At 43.4% G+C, this 15,840-nt stretch overlaps 1 protein-coding gene across 1 annotated transcript in view; it reads right to left on the reverse strand.

Moving 5' to 3' along the window:
* Window positions 1-15,840, reverse strand: part of LOC124776337 (carbonic anhydrase 1-like) — a 72,009-nt gene that overhangs the window by 35,380 nt on the left and 20,789 nt on the right. Inside the window, exon 3 of the mRNA XM_047251279.1 lies at window positions 10,861-10,893. Within this exon, the coding sequence (XP_047107235.1) occupies window positions 10,861-10,893 (33 nt within the window). The remainder of the gene's footprint in view (window positions 1-10,860; window positions 10,894-15,840) is intronic.

Below are 15,840 nucleotides of genomic sequence, written 5' to 3' on the forward strand. Positions count from 1 at the left end.
ATTCATTAAGTTATAAACGTATGCTTAAGAATTAACACAGTAAGTACTAAAGTTAGAAAGTGTGCATATATCTTGAGACATTGCAAATCAAGGCGCGCAAATCATCCACACTATGTTTACCCCTTATTCGAGAATAAACGTATTTAGCGAATTCAACAAACATCACATATCATTTCACAGCTTTTCTCGCTGACACGCACCACGAAAAAAAGAGGAAAAAAAAGTTTATCTGTTACTACATTTTGGCTATTCATGCAGTAAATCTTCACCATCAGGCATGACGTTTAAGCTTCTTTTTAGTAAGGTTCTAGTATCACTCCTTAAAACATTATTACGAAAGGTGTTTTGGAATATTTCCATTTTGAATTACGTCTGCGTTATCCTGACGTATATACAACATCTAATGTGACTGCATCTGGTTCTTGTTATATTCCACATGAAGTTCTAAAATATCGATTTCTCGTCGATTTTGTGCTGTTTTATACCGCGTGGTGTAATATTTTGGTACAATATTGTAGAGACTTATATTTTGACAGTTCACACCATAGATGTTTTTTAGTTTTTTCCAACACTAATTCTTATCGCAACACTTTTGCAAACATTATCCACATCTACCACTGTATTTATCTGCTAAACACCACTTCGCGACTGGAAAAATAAAGCACCGAGAACGGGAAGAGGAAACGAAATGAAACTTCGCGGATTTACAAGGTATGTGATGTTATTTCAGTAATTACATTATCGAGTCAGACTTATATACAACCTTACAATACGAACCACATTTGCCAGTACGACACTGCACCGCAATGTCGCTTGGATACATGCTCTGATTTGTCTGGGAAGGGTGTCACGAATATGTTGTATCTTTTTCTGGGGCAAGCAGGCTCACAGCTGTTGTAACTCGTCCTTGATGGCCTGAGTTATTGGCACTGGGACTGAGTTGGCGCCCGATTTGGTGCCACACGTGTTCTAACATAGACAGATCTTTCTGGCCACCGGAGTACCTCAGCTTCACACAGACGCTTCAGAGAGATATACGTCACATGTAGACAAGCATTGCCTTGATGAAAAATGGTATCATGATACTGTCGCATGAGAAGTAACACATAAGAACACAGTCGTCTGTGATGTCCTCAGAGTCATACCCGATTGCTCACCACCGTACAAATCCATAAGTAACACCGCTGTGCCTCTTCAAATTCAAATGGCTGTAATCACTATAGGAATTAGTCCACTAGACATAGAACTACTGAAATCTAACTAACCTAAGGACATCACACAAATCCATGTCCGAGTCAGGATTCGAACCTGCGACCGTAGCAGCAGTGCGATTCCATACTAAAGCGCCTACAATCGCTCGGTCAAAGGCCGGCACTCTGTGTCTCTCCAAACCAGTGGAAGAATGGGACATGTCCCAACATCACCGGCATAATGGCCGACGAAAGACATCCAGGATAGTGCAGTACCACGATTCGTTGCGAAAGACAATGCGGCGCCATTCTCATACACATGAGACGTTGCTAGTTTGCAACGAATGCTCCACGATAACACAATATGTTGCTAGGAATACATTACTTATTCCGAAATCACAGGCGCAGATGTGAAGGCATCAGGATGTGCTTGTCGAATAATACGGTGACCCTTCCTTGTCACGCTCAGACATGGTCGACTGGTACTGTAACCACGAGTATGCCTTCCTGACAGTCCCATGCAGCCGAACACTGGGCCGCTGTCACGTTTGAGTGACCCTTATTGTACGTGTCCACCAATGATTAAAATGCAGACAAAAAATGTGGCCCCAAAGAAACTCTGTCAGGTGTTATTTTCAGCCATAATGGCTATGCTTGTGAATCGTGACTGTGTGGGGTAATTATTTATTTCAAGCCATTCACACTATTTTCGTAACACATAACTGATGCAAATCTATCTGCATCCTATAAAGGCTGTGATGTACATAGTCAACCATAAAGAAGAAAACCAGCAGAAGACATCACCGATTTCGATTTATATCCATACACTGCCCCCCTCCTTCCCCCAAAACGCCACACCAGCAACTACAGTAAAAAACAATGGACAAAATGTTCTAGATTAATCTAGTTTAAGACTGTTTATTTTTAAGTAACGTTTCTCTATGTAAGTATGCATGTGTGTATAAACACCTGAAGATGAACAGAACATGTTGCATTATGTTAAATTAAGCATAAAATAAAAACTGACTGGTAGCAGAAACTTGAAATAAATAATTCTATCAGGTGTGGTTAACCCTGTCTCACGTGAGCGTGCAGCATCTCTGTGGCCTTCACAGTAATCACTCAACCTCTAACACTGTTCACACCCCTTGTGTTCTCTACTAGGCCTGCTGTCAACATTAATGCATGCTGATGGCTGTTCTGTCAGAGAGAATTGAAATTGTAGTTGTGCTGACGCAAACTGTGGCCAGTGCAGCGGTCAGCAAATAGGTTGCAAGAAGATCGATAATAGGCGCTGAATCAAGTGCGAATATCAGGAGAAAGGCCAAAGACAGACCCGCAAGCAATGCGCCGCCAACGACCTCTGACTGCCAGGACTTAGATCACCGCCGCACACTGGAGGGCCACATCAGTCACAGACAGTCAGCCCAGTGGCAGAGAGGCAGTCCCAGTCAACGCAGTTAGTAGCTCAGTTACTATTCTAGTGGCATCTGTCAGTTCACATCACTGGCCATGTGAGTGTAGTGTTTATAGCAGGACTAGTACTTCACCAACAGTGATGCTAATGTGGACTATTATGGAATAACTCGTACCACAACACATGGACTAGCTTAAAGATAAGTAGCTTTCTGTTCTGGTTAGTAAAGAACCGTGTTAACACCTGTGAGCAGCTTGCATTGTAAAAAGGGGATACCAGCCACCAAACAACATCCTCTCCTTGCTTCGCATGATACAAGATTCGACAGTGGCAAAGAGATGACACAAAACTAGTCATGTACATACCCGCCTAATGTGTGTACATTGTTGTGGCAGCAGACACAGTTGAGACTTTGCAGCCTGTGGTGAGATGTGTAAAAAAACTGCCTGCGAAATCCTATGCCAGGTGCCAAAATACTGCTGGCACAGCACCCTGCAACGAAGAGAGTCTGCCTCAGAGGCACTGCTGTTGGTGAAGTACTAGTCCTGCTATAAACACTACACTCACATAGCCAGTGATGTGAACTGACAGATGCCACTAGAATAGTAACTGAGCTACTAACTGCGTTGACTGGGACTGCCTCTTTGCCACTGGGCTGACTGTCTGTGACTGATGTGGCCCTCCAGTGTGCGGCGTTGATCTAAGTCCTGGCAGTCAGAGGTCGTTGGCGGCGCATTTCTTGCGAGTCTGTCTTTGGCCTTTCCCCTGATATTCGCACTTGATTCAGCGCCTATTATCGATCTTCTTGCAACCTAATTGCTGACCGCTGCACTGGCCACAGTTTACGTCAGCACAACTACAATTTCAATTCTCTCTGACAGAACAGCCATCAGCATGCATTAATGTTGAACAGCAGGCCTAGTAGAGAACACAAGGGGTGTGAACAGTGTTAGAGGTTGAGTGATTACTGTGAAGGCCACAGAGATGCTGCACACTCACGTGAGACAGGGTTTCCACATGCTGTAGCACAACTCTATGCTTCGGTGGTGATTTATGTCACTTGGGGCAGAGCAACTATAAATATTGACCGCTCAGCCGTTAGCAGTACTTGTGTTCGTACTACGAGTGATTCCACGTCTTTCGATTGTAACAGATACAGTAGCGGACTCCACACCAGTTGACTCTCCCATGTGGTCCAAGTAGTTTAGACCACCTAGCAGTGTCATCAGCCTAGTAGCTAGCCTACAAGCCGCCGCTAGGCCTGATGATTTGGGTCCTGATACGGTGCTGCCAATGGAAGATCCCTTCTAAGTGTTTTCTTTCGCCACTCTAGGCAACTCCAACGGGTCTTAACTTTAGCACTGGGTACCAGCACTCAAGGGCTGCTGTTCACGGCCACTGTGAAGTGAGCCTGCTGGCCTTCATTCTGCAGTATTACCTATAAAACAAGTTGAAACATCGTACAGGACAATTATAATTTCTTATCATTGAGACACATTTGTTAACTCTAAACTCTTGATCCACTTTAAAATCGAACACCACTAACTCGTTCTGACCATATTTTCGTCTGTGTTCCTTTTTAGTAGTTTTCCTCTAATCGTTTTTTCCCTGCTTACCATAGCCTACATTAATTTCGTAAAACCATTCGCTCCAATTGTCCAGAATATTCTTCAAACTAATCGCGAAAAATTGTGGCCCAGTGACGTGTCGCATCCATAATACTTCCATCGTTTGGCTGAAAATGGTCTCGCAGTAGCCGAACATAACCATTTCTACGAAGTGATCGATCCAGTTGGACCAGAGGATGAAATCAATTCCTTGTACACACAGCCGACACCGCTGTTGACAACTTGCGTCCATGACTTCGTGGGGTCTGCGCCATACTCGAATCCTACTATCAGCTCTTAACCACTGAAACCGGGATTCATGTGACCAAGCCACAGTTTTACAGTCGTCTAGGGTCCAACCGATATGTTCACAAGCCCAGGAGAGGCGCTGCAGGCGATGTCTTGCTGTTAGCAAACGGACTCGCTTCGGTCGTCTGCTCTGCCTTACCCCTTTACACCAAATTTCACCCCACTGTCCTAACGTATATGCTTGTCGTACGTCCCACATTGATTTCCGTGGTTACTTCAAGCAGAGTTGCTTGTCTGTAAGCACTGACAACACTTCGCAAACGCCGCTGCTCTCGATCGTTAAGTGAAGGCCGTCGGCTGCTGCGTTGTCCGTGGTGAGAGGAAGATCAGGAAACAAGATCACTGTTTAACGTCCCGTCAACAACGAGGTCATTCGAGATGGAGCACAAGCTCGGATTCTGGAAGGAAGGAGAAGGAAAGCGGCATTTGTCTTAAGCGATTTAGAGAAATCACGGAAAACCTAAATCAGGATGGGCGGACGCCCGTGGTTAGAGGCAATGCCTAAAATAAGGTATTCTCGGAATGCTCTTGACACTTGGGAGCTTGGAATGCTGAATCTCCTAACGATTCCCGAAAAGGAACGTTCCATGCTTCAAGCTCTAACCACTATTCCGCGTTCAAAGTCATTTAATTTCCGTCGTACGCCTACAATCATGTCGGAAAACTTTTCATATGAATCACCTTATTACAGCTGACAACTACACATACGCACTGCAGTTTTATACTTCGTATGTCCGCAATCTGCATACATGCACACCGCTATCCCATATCTTGTCACCTCAGTACACTAATGTTTGGCATTAGCGAAGTGTAAATTATCTTCACAATTTACAGAATCGAAATATGAATCGCCGGCACGGATCCACGCTTCGAGATGATGCCGTCTATGCCCTTTCTATCATCGAGTCACGTTCCACCGTTGGTCATCTTGATCGCAACCATCGCTCTCGTCCTTTACTTCTAGTAGTGTTTGAAAAACAAAACACTCCTCTAGTTTTTGACGTCTCGTCAACATGTGAAACCTTATGGTCAACTGTAGTGAACTACTTTCCTTTGATCTTTGTTCAAAAACGTTAAACCTTTGGTGCACAACTTATTTCATCGGCCGGCGAGTGTTTACAAAACCGTTCACATTTTCTTCCACTGCGATGTATCCTGCTGCTGTCGTCTTGAAAAATGGGGGTATCAGTAACATACACATCATGCAGATGTTGGCCGGCCGGTGTGGCCGTGCGGTTCTAGGCGCTTCAGTCTGGAACCGCGCGACAGCTACGGTCGCAGATTCGAATCCTGCCTCTGGTATGACTGTGTGTGATGTCCTTAGGTTAGTTAGGTTTAAGCAGTTCTAAGTTCTAGGGGACTGATGACCTCAGATGTTAAGTCCCATAGTGCTCAGAGCCATTTGAACCATTTGAACCACAACTTATTTCAATTTTCAAATCATATTTGGGCACATCCCAGCGATGTAACTTGCTGCTCACCTACTGCTCCATGATCAACCTTGATTAATAATTGTAATTATTCGTTGTTTGATTCCCACCCGTAAGTACAGGCCAGTACTACGCATATGAGGCGATTCAGAAGCGAACTGTGATTCCTTTGGTATCTGTTGATACAGGACTTGGCAGAAAAATTTGGCGTACGTAAGTCTCCCAGTGGCGACTTCCGAACTGTCTGCTTCATGCACTGAAAAGCCAAAGAAACTGGTCCACCTTCCTAATATCGTGTAGGGCCCCAGCGATCACACAGAAGTGCCGCAACACGACCTAGCATGGACTCGATTAATATCTGAAGTAGTGCTGGAGGGAGCTGACACCATGAATCCTGCAGGACTGTCCATAAATCCGTAAGAGTACGAGGGAGGGGGGGAATCTCTTCTGAGCAGTACGTTGCGTAGCATCCTATATATACTCAATAATGAGATGTTTGGGGAGTTTTGTGTCCAGCAGAAGTATTTAAACTTAGAAGTGTGTTCCTGGAGCCACTCTATAGCAATTCTGGACGTGTGGGATGACGCATTGTCCTGCTGGAATTGCCCAAGTCCGTCGGAATGCACAATGGACATGAGTGGATGCAGGTGATCAAACAGGATTCTTACGCACATGTCACCTATCTAGACGTGTCAGGGGTCCCATATCACTCTAACTGCGCGCGCCTCGCACCATTACAGAAACTCCACCAGCTTCAACAGTCCCCTGCTGACAAGCAGGATCCATGGATTCATGAGGTTTTCTCCATACCCATACATGTCCATCCGCTCGATACAATTTGAAACGAGACTCGTCCGTTCAGGCAACACGTTTCCAGTCATCAACAGTCGAATGTTGGTGTTGACGGGCCCAGGCGAGGTGTAAAGCTTTGTGTCGTGCAGTCATCAAGAGTTTACGAGTGGGCTTTCAGCTCAGAAAGCGCATATCGCTGATGTTTTGTTGAATGGTTCGCACGCTGACATTTGTTGATGGCCCTGCACTGAACTCTACAGCCATTTGCGGAAGTGTTGCGCTTCTGTCTCGTTGAACGATTCTCCACCGTCGTCGCTCTTGGAGGATCTTCTTCCGGCCGCAACAGTATCGGAAATTTGATGTACTACCGGATTCCTAATATTCACGGTACACTCGTGAAAGGGTCGTATGGGAAAATATCCACTTCATCGCTACCTCGGAGATACTGTGTCCCATCGCTCGTGCGCCGACTATAACACCACGCTCAAACTCGCTTAAATCTTGATAACCCGCCTTTTTAGCAGCAGTAACCGATTTAACAGATGCGTCATACACTTGTCTTATATAGGCGTTGCTGATCGAAGCGCCGTATTGTGCCTGTTTACATATCTCTGTATTGGAATAAGAGTGCCTATACCAGTTTCTTTGGCGCTTCAGTGTATAATGACCTTCATCATACTGAACTGAAATGGGAAAGAATTTGACTTCCCTAAGTATGACTTCCGTATATATGTATTTTTTGAAGGGCGCTCGTATTGAGGGACACACATAAATCCAGGACATTTACTGAAGTTGTTCCTGGAAGCGCCTCACGATTATCTACAGTAAATGATGCGTAACGTTACTTATTTTTGACCGAGCTCGTCACATTCCTGACAGAAGTGAAATTTTCTCGAACGGTGTCTTCTGCATTTCGTTATATCGTAATCTAAACAAAGAAGTAATATCTATCAGCCAGCAATAGCAGACACAAGTCTTATTTGTAAGGGACATCGCCACGACAGCCAGTTCTGAAAGAAGAGGCTGTATATTGAGAGCTCTGCTACATGTTATTCAGAGATTTTAGTTCCTTCTGGGACATATCTTACGTCACAGGAGTCATTTTTGAACAGTTACCTTGCGTAGCATGTTCTGATTGGACGGTTATTATGGCCTTCCTGTTTACCGAAGGCATTTGTCCTTGAGCACGTTGTGAGCTCTATAGGGATTTGTGTGATATTAACGGCATTTAAATGCACAGGGTACTTAGCAAACGAACCCCCCCCCCCCCTTTTTTTTTAACAAATGGTATCTCCATGGGGTAGTTTTAAGTAAAGAGACCTTGCAGCGTAGTTTGTAACCAATCATGCTATGTGCAGATTTAGCTGATAAGTCCTTAGTGGTTAGTGCTTTGCGTTAATACTTATTCATTTTAAGATTGCCATTTAAATGTTAGGTTGCTTTACCGTTGTTACATGTGAGTAGCGATACTGAATGCTGTTGAAGATTTCCCAGTACACCATATGCCACCATTTGCCAGAAATTGTTAGTATTTGTTGATGTGGAGGCAACAGTTGAAATGTCTGTAAGGTACCCATTATTTGTAGATAAAAACGCATTTCACTTTATCTCCGGTTTTGCTATTTCATATGCGTATGTGAAGTGAATGTGTCAGCGGCGCTGCAGTACGTACTGAGTAAGGAGAGAGCGGTAGGATCCCACGCTGGTTAGCAGAGGCGGTTGGCTATCTGCAGCTTTCAGAGCCAGTGGGATGAGGTACCGATGCAGAAATCGCTCGTGAAGTCAGCAATGACAATTACGTAAGGAAAGTACATTTACTCTCAAGAAATTGTTATTAACAAATAAGTGCTAGCAAAAGTTGCCTTTTACCACTCAGACATTAGGAGTGTACCGGTCATAACTACTATCTTTTAGTAATTTTAGAAACCCAGGAAATGTTTACTAATAAATGGATGAGTAACTTTATTATAACCGCTGATGCACAATTTTATATCGATTGTATGCTCAGTTTACAGACGGCAGTCGCCGAAAGGACGCATTTCGATCTAGTCATTCGGTAGACCAGGCTCTCATGCCATCGGTAGTTAGCTTGTAATTAGTGTGAACAACTTCATTTTACGGTGTTTCTCAAATAAACGCACCATAATGACATGTCACATAAAATTATTTGCAAAAAAAAAAAAAAGTTTTCCGTTTTCCCGCTACATTACGTAAAATATAGACATCCGACAGCGCTGCTACGGATGTGCAGGTATACATAAAACTATGAGATCAGAATCACATAACAGGTAGGAAGAATTCCTCTCTGGCGAATCACTAAGTCAGTTCAAGTACGGACTGGATTAAGTATCTCAAAAAGACAGTATTTTCATCACTGTGTTGACTGTTTCATACTTTTATATGTTGGCTGAGATTCTTGGTTGCCATTTTGTATTTTGATGTTAACAGAGCAAAAATTCATCAACCAAAATCGTCTTCGTGTCATTTGTGTATCTGAAAACAAATCATTTGTGTATCTGAAAACAAATGTCTAATGAAAAGTGCAATTCACCAGTAATTTAGCTCGACCCACCACAACATTTCTCCTTTTTAAGTTTTGGATATGTTGATAATGTATTTTCTTCTCCAGCAATAAGGGAAGAAGTGATAGGTGGGGCTGAGCTCGGAAATGGCCTAATGAAAAAGCCGAAATCGGTAGTGAACTCAATGCTCTTAGTTGCCATTTTGTAATTTGATGTTAACAGAGCAAAAATTCATCAACCAAAACCGTCTTCGTGTCATTTGTGTATCTGAAAACAAATGTCTAATGAAAAGTGCAATTGACCAGTAATTTAGCTCGACCCACCACATTTCTCCTTTTTAAGTTTTTGATATGTTGATGTTGTTCTCCAGCAATAAGGGAAGAAGTGATAGGTGGGGCTGAGCTCGGAAATGGCCTAATGAAAAAGCTGAAATCGGCAGTGAACTCAATGCTCTGTAGCAACTAGAGCGATTTTCGGATGCAGCACACAGTCCGAAACAGCAGAAACTAGTAATTATGTAAACGGTCAGCATGTTGCCATATTTTCCCCCATGAAAGTGCACCACATATTTAAAACTGACTCGTCCCACAGCGTAGCGATAGGCCGCGGTTACGATCCATGGACCACGCAAACAACTAAAGTAAACTTAGCCACTGCACATACTCGCTAGAGCCTTATCCCGCCACCTGACGTTTTACAAACTGACTCATTCCAGCGAGGTAAATCACCCTACACTTCTTCCACCATTCCGTGGAACTAACGTGCGTGAAAAGGAGGATGCAGAGCAAACTGGACAATACCACATCAATGGATGGACCCTACAACGAAGTTTTAACAGTGAAGAAGTTACAGTGATGTCGACCCAATCGTCACTGAACACAGGTGACCTGCAATTGCCCCATCAGCTTGAATCCAAAGGCGACTACCTCACTGGTCTGGATGTAGTTAGCAGTCATCGCTGACTTACCATAGGTTGTCTCGTACATCAAACAATTTATTTATAAATAATGTAGTGCTTCCGAGACATTTTGTTGCAAATGGATGGTCGCAGAAATTTATAGACAAGAGATATTCTCTGCCCCTACAATATTAACGTGGACGAGCTGTTCGAAAGCAAAATACAGTTTAAAATACAGTACTGTGGTGGCATGCAAGGTGACCACTAACTCCACCGTCAAAATTTCGGAGGTTGAACAGGGATGTTTTCTTAGTATTTTGGTACTAGATTCCATGGTGAGTGATGGCTGGTTATAGTAATAGCATTTAGTTTCATCACTTACACTCATTTATCTTTTTCTCCGTTTTGCACTGAAAATATTTACACGACAGTGCAGATATTAAGCTGTCCGGTGTCCGTTGTTCGGAAATAAACTAGTATTCACTTACGGTACAATAGCAGTGCCCAGTTTACTCTTCACCTTCGAGCTCCTTTTCAGAAACCATAACTTCTGTCTGTGACATTCTGTCAGTGGAGTTCGCTCTCACCCTATACAGTGTACCGAAAGCTGTACACGTAAAGTTAACGTGACCAAGACATGCATGCACACCGCTTCGTGATTTCTTTTTAACGTAAAAACCAGTTTTGGTACTTACGCTCTTCCCCGAACCCGAAACTTGAACAGGATCCTGAAAGAGAAAGAACAGTTTGTTTGAAATGTAAGTATATTTAAGGCACTATAAAGTGTGCTAAACTTAGAGAGGTAGCGCGTGTTGAACAAGTCCGTCACAGTTTCCATTCCTTACATTATGTGAGATACATGTTCGCCTTGAACCCATATGCTTTATAATGTTGCCATGTTTACGGGTGAGCAAAACAAGAAATAGGCGTATGTCTCTCTCCATACAGACGTTTCTAGACTACCGAGCATCTATCGTCATGCCCTTAGAAGAAGCGCCATGTCCATAGCTGGCTGGCTACAGTAGAAAGAGGCGTCTCTGGACTTCAAGTATATTCAAGATTTGGTTTTTCTTTATTGCCATTTCGTTCCATTTGTAGCAGCTTCCCTCGAGCAATAAGCATTTATTACAGAAGAACAAGTTGAAACGGACCATTAAAAGCCGAGCAAAATGCAGACTTGCTAAAGAAGGTCTGTTCTTTATGTGGTAAAGTTGATTTAGATTGTGATGTCCATGACTCCTATCAGATTTTGATGATGATAGTGTTGAGGCTCGATGATCAGTTCCAGTTTTGATGACTGCTGGTAAGAGGATCGGGTGGAGGGAAATCCAATTAGGATGTTATTACGGCGCGGTTTAGGGATGTGAACTGGAGGAAGGTGTTTGCTAGGGGGGTATTGTAAGGGTTGGAGTAAAGAGTAAAGAACTTCCCATGCTGCGCAGGGTGGGATGGAAATATGCTAAGTCTACGATATATCCTTGAGAAAATGATTTGGCAGTGGTTTTGGAATTCAGATGGAATGCAGTGTGGCATCCACTGTGACTCGTTGAATGATATTGGCAGTATTCAAGTAGAGGAATAGATAACTTCCATAACAGAAGAAACAACATGGTACTGTCTGAGGATTATCAATTAAGTTTTGTTGCGAGGTGGCTTTCTCTCGCATTGATATGAGTGGGCCGGGTAGGATGGGTTTCAGACGTCAAATAATAGTCGGCATTGCGGGTTGGGATGCAGTGTGGTCTTCTTGGGTGGTTATTACACTCGTGGGTATATAGTCATCGTAGATCAGACGTTTATAGCAGCTGCATTCTACAATTCGGGGTGGGATGATTCTGGACAGCATGTGCATTGATAAATGACGGCAAATTACTTGATCAGATGATAAATGATTTTGATTCACACAAGATGTGGATGAGGCATGTGGGTAAGGTATGTAGAGATTTGCATATCTTACGCCTCATTCTAGCTCCTCCTTTGTGCTCAACCCCTTTGACCAAGACAGTTGTTACGTTTTTTGTTTGTGTTTCATTCCCTGGCCAAATGATTTGAAAAGTTTATTTAAAATCCAGTCATTTATAGAGCTCAGAGTTTTTGAGCCACATCCTATAGGAGTGGAAGGAGGCTTTTCTTTCTTCTTACATGCGTGTCATTCTTTCTTTTCTTTCTTTCTTTCTTTTGCTACCGCCTTTATCCCACATAGTGCGCAGGGTCGGTAGGGTTAAGTACGGAATTGGCATGGTTAATTTTAATGGGTGGCCTGATGCCGCCCCCAGGACGGAAGCAGTGTACCCCAGCTGTCTGCGTGTAGTGTAAATCGTGAAATACTGTGAATGAGTTTCAGATGTCTGCGAGTCGTGTAACTGAGGCGGGACGTGGGGACCAGTTCGGTATTCGCCTAGTAGGATGTGGAAAACCGTCTAAAAACCACATCCACGCTGGCCGGCACACCGGCCGTCGTCGTTAATCCGCCGGGCGGATTCGATCCGGGGCCGGCGCGTCTCCCCGCGTCCAGGAAGCAGCGCGTGAAACGTCCTCTTAGAAAAATTATACGTGACTGTGCTTAAACTGACACACAATATTTTTTAGCTCAACGCAATCTGACTTTCAATAATCCCTACAAAAGAATGGCCCTGACTAACATTAACCTATAACTTTCATGAATCACTTACCTCACAAAAATCTTCATTACTCGAACTACTGCAATACAGCGAGCGCCACTAATGCCAGCTAAATAAAAGATTCAAACTACTGAAGGCACTAACTACTGATAGGCATAGTTAGCAAATGAAAGATTTTGATAGAGAACAAACAATGTATTTACCTTAATAGTGTTCAAAAGTCATAATATATATACCAGTCCATGATATCCAATATTACAAATTTACTCTTTCTGATGGACACACGTCCAGATCGTCCGCTCTCAAAATTCCGCCATCTCTCTCCCCACATCCACCACTGCTGGTGGCTCACCTCCAACTCCGCAATTCACACTTAAGAGCCTGGCAGAGGGTTCATCGAACCATTTTCATACTACTTCTCTACCATTCCACACTCCAATGGTGCGTGGGAAAAAGGAACACCTAAATCTTTCCGTTCGAACTCTGATTTCTCTTATTTTATTATGATGATCATTTCTCCCTACGTAGGTGGGTGTCAACAAAATATTTTCACATTCTGAAGAGAAAGTTGGTGATTGAAATTTAGTAAATAGATCTCGCCGCAAAGAAAACCGTCTTTGTTTCAGTGACTGCCAGCCCAACTCGCGTATCATATCAGTGACACTCTCACGCCGTGATAACATGAAATGAGCTGCCCTCCTCTATACTTTTTTGATGTCCTCCGTAAATGCTACCTGGTAAGGATCCCACACCGGCCGGGGTGGCAGAGCGGTTCCAGGCGCTACAGTCTGGAACTGCGCGACCGCTACGGTCGCAGATTCGAATCCTGCCTCGGGCATGGATGTGTGTGATGTCCTTAGGTTAGTCAGGTTTAAGTAGTTCTAAGTTCTAGTGGACTGATGACCTCAGAAGTTAAGTCCCATGGTGCTCAGAGCCATTTGAACCATTTGTTTAATGGTTTTAGAAAATATGTTCCTTCTATTTGCTAAAATTAACATGGAGGAGATGGATCGTTCCGGCTCCCCATAAGTGATTTGAGTTGTTTCGCAACACCTAAGATATCTACTATTTGAGTACAGACAAAACTTTGACTCGTCAGATCACATACATTCCTCCAGTCACCTACTGTACACGTTATATGTCTAACCCACTGCAGACGCGCAGCCTTATGTGCCTTTGTGAGAAATAGCCTCTTAAGACTCTGACTCCAAATGTTCGCTGCATACAGCTCACATCGCAATGTTCTCTCGCTAACTGGCGGGGATGGTCCTTCATACAAAGCCTGCAGCTGTTCCTGTCGGGTTTGGAAGCGATTTTTATTCAACAGCCGTGAAATCCTTCCGCGGTCTCACTAATGTTCTTTTCCCGACCACAGTTCTGACGTCTGTTTCCTGGTCACCATCGCTTGTAGACAAGTTGAACAGTCCGCCGCGAAACGCCAAGAAATTCAGTAACTTCACACGTCCAGTGATCATGGGCAAGGCGTTACATTTACCAATATTTATGTAGAGTGTCCGGCTGAAACGTAAATGTCTTACTGATCGATACTTCCTTATGCTCACACAGGGGTAGTGTGCGAACAATTGAGTATGCTGCCAGATAGCTACACCGTCCGTAAATGTTTAACGATTCATCTGTGTGTGAGCACTGGGGTGACTAATTTTTACTCCTATGATCTTATTAGTGAAGCAGACGTAATCTCATTTGCCTACAAAGCAATGTAAACCTCCTGAAAACGTTGAATAGTATTGAAAGATGGGAACTACTTTTAATTCAGTTTCATATGAATCTTCTGACTGGTTTGATGCGGTCCGCCAAGCATTTCTCTCCTGCGCCAACCTCTTCATCTCAGAGTAGCACTTGAACCCTACGTCTCCAATTATTTGCTGAGTGTATTCCAATCTCCATCTTCCTCTGCAGTTTTTACCATGGAAGTTATCCGCTGATGCCTTAACAGATGTTCCTTCTCCTTGTAACCTTGTAAGTGTTTTCCTTTTTCTCGTCGATTCTGCGGAGAACCAGGTCATCCCTTACCTTATCGGTACACCCAGTTGTCAACATTCATCTGTCGCACCACATCTCAAAGGCTTCGATTCTCTTCTGTTCTAGTTTTCCCACAGTCCGTGTCTCACTACTACACAATGCTGCGCTATAAGGGTACAGTCTCAGAGATTTCGTCCTCAAGTTAAGAACGTATGTTTGATACTAGCACACTACTCTTTTCTAGGAATGTCCTTTAGACCAGTGCTGGTCTGCTTTTTATGTCCTCCACACTCCGTCTGTCGAAGATTAATTTCCTGCCTAGGTAGTAGAATTCCGTAACTTCAGCTACTTCGGGGTCCCAGTCCTCAAGTTAAGTTTCTCGCTGTTCTCATTTCTGCTACTCCTTATTACTTTCGCCTTTTTTCAGTTTACTCTCAATCCATATTTCGTATTCATTGGACTGTTTATTACATTCAACACATACTGCAGTTCTTCTCCACTTTCACTGAGGATAGCAATGTCATCAGCGAATCTTATCATTGTCCTTTCACCCTTAATTTTAATCCCACTCTCGAAGCTTTCTTTTGTTTCCCTCATTGCTTCTTCTATACATGCAGGGTGAGTCACTAACTACTGCCACCAAGAAAAACTCCGAAAGTATGACAGGAGCTGAAAAGTTTGTGGGACAAAAGTTGCATGGAAAAACGGGGACCATAATATGATATTGGATTTTTGTTGCTAGGTGGGGTCGCTTCAGAGATATGAAGGTCAACTTTGTGTTTTTTAAATGGAATGCTATAGCTTGGTACTTATATCCTGATAGCGGCTATCGAGACGAATCCACTGATTTGTAACAGGAAGGTATTTGAAGTCCACCGAAGGTCACACAGGTGGCGTGAACGTCCATTTACAGAAGGTGTTTCGAAGTGATGATCATTGGTATCAATGTAGTGCTGCAATCTCCTTATCATGGATTGAATGGTATTCCTTATCACAACTCTCACATTTCTTCAGGTGTAGTTGGAACGTCTTTATAAACAATGTCTTTTACGAATTCCCACAAGAAAAAAT

Source organism: Schistocerca piceifrons, chromosome 2 (assembly GCF_021461385.2).
Source record: "Schistocerca piceifrons isolate TAMUIC-IGC-003096 chromosome 2, iqSchPice1.1, whole genome shotgun sequence".
In the NCBI taxonomy this organism is placed as follows: Eukaryota; Metazoa; Arthropoda; class Insecta; order Orthoptera; family Acrididae; genus Schistocerca; species Schistocerca piceifrons.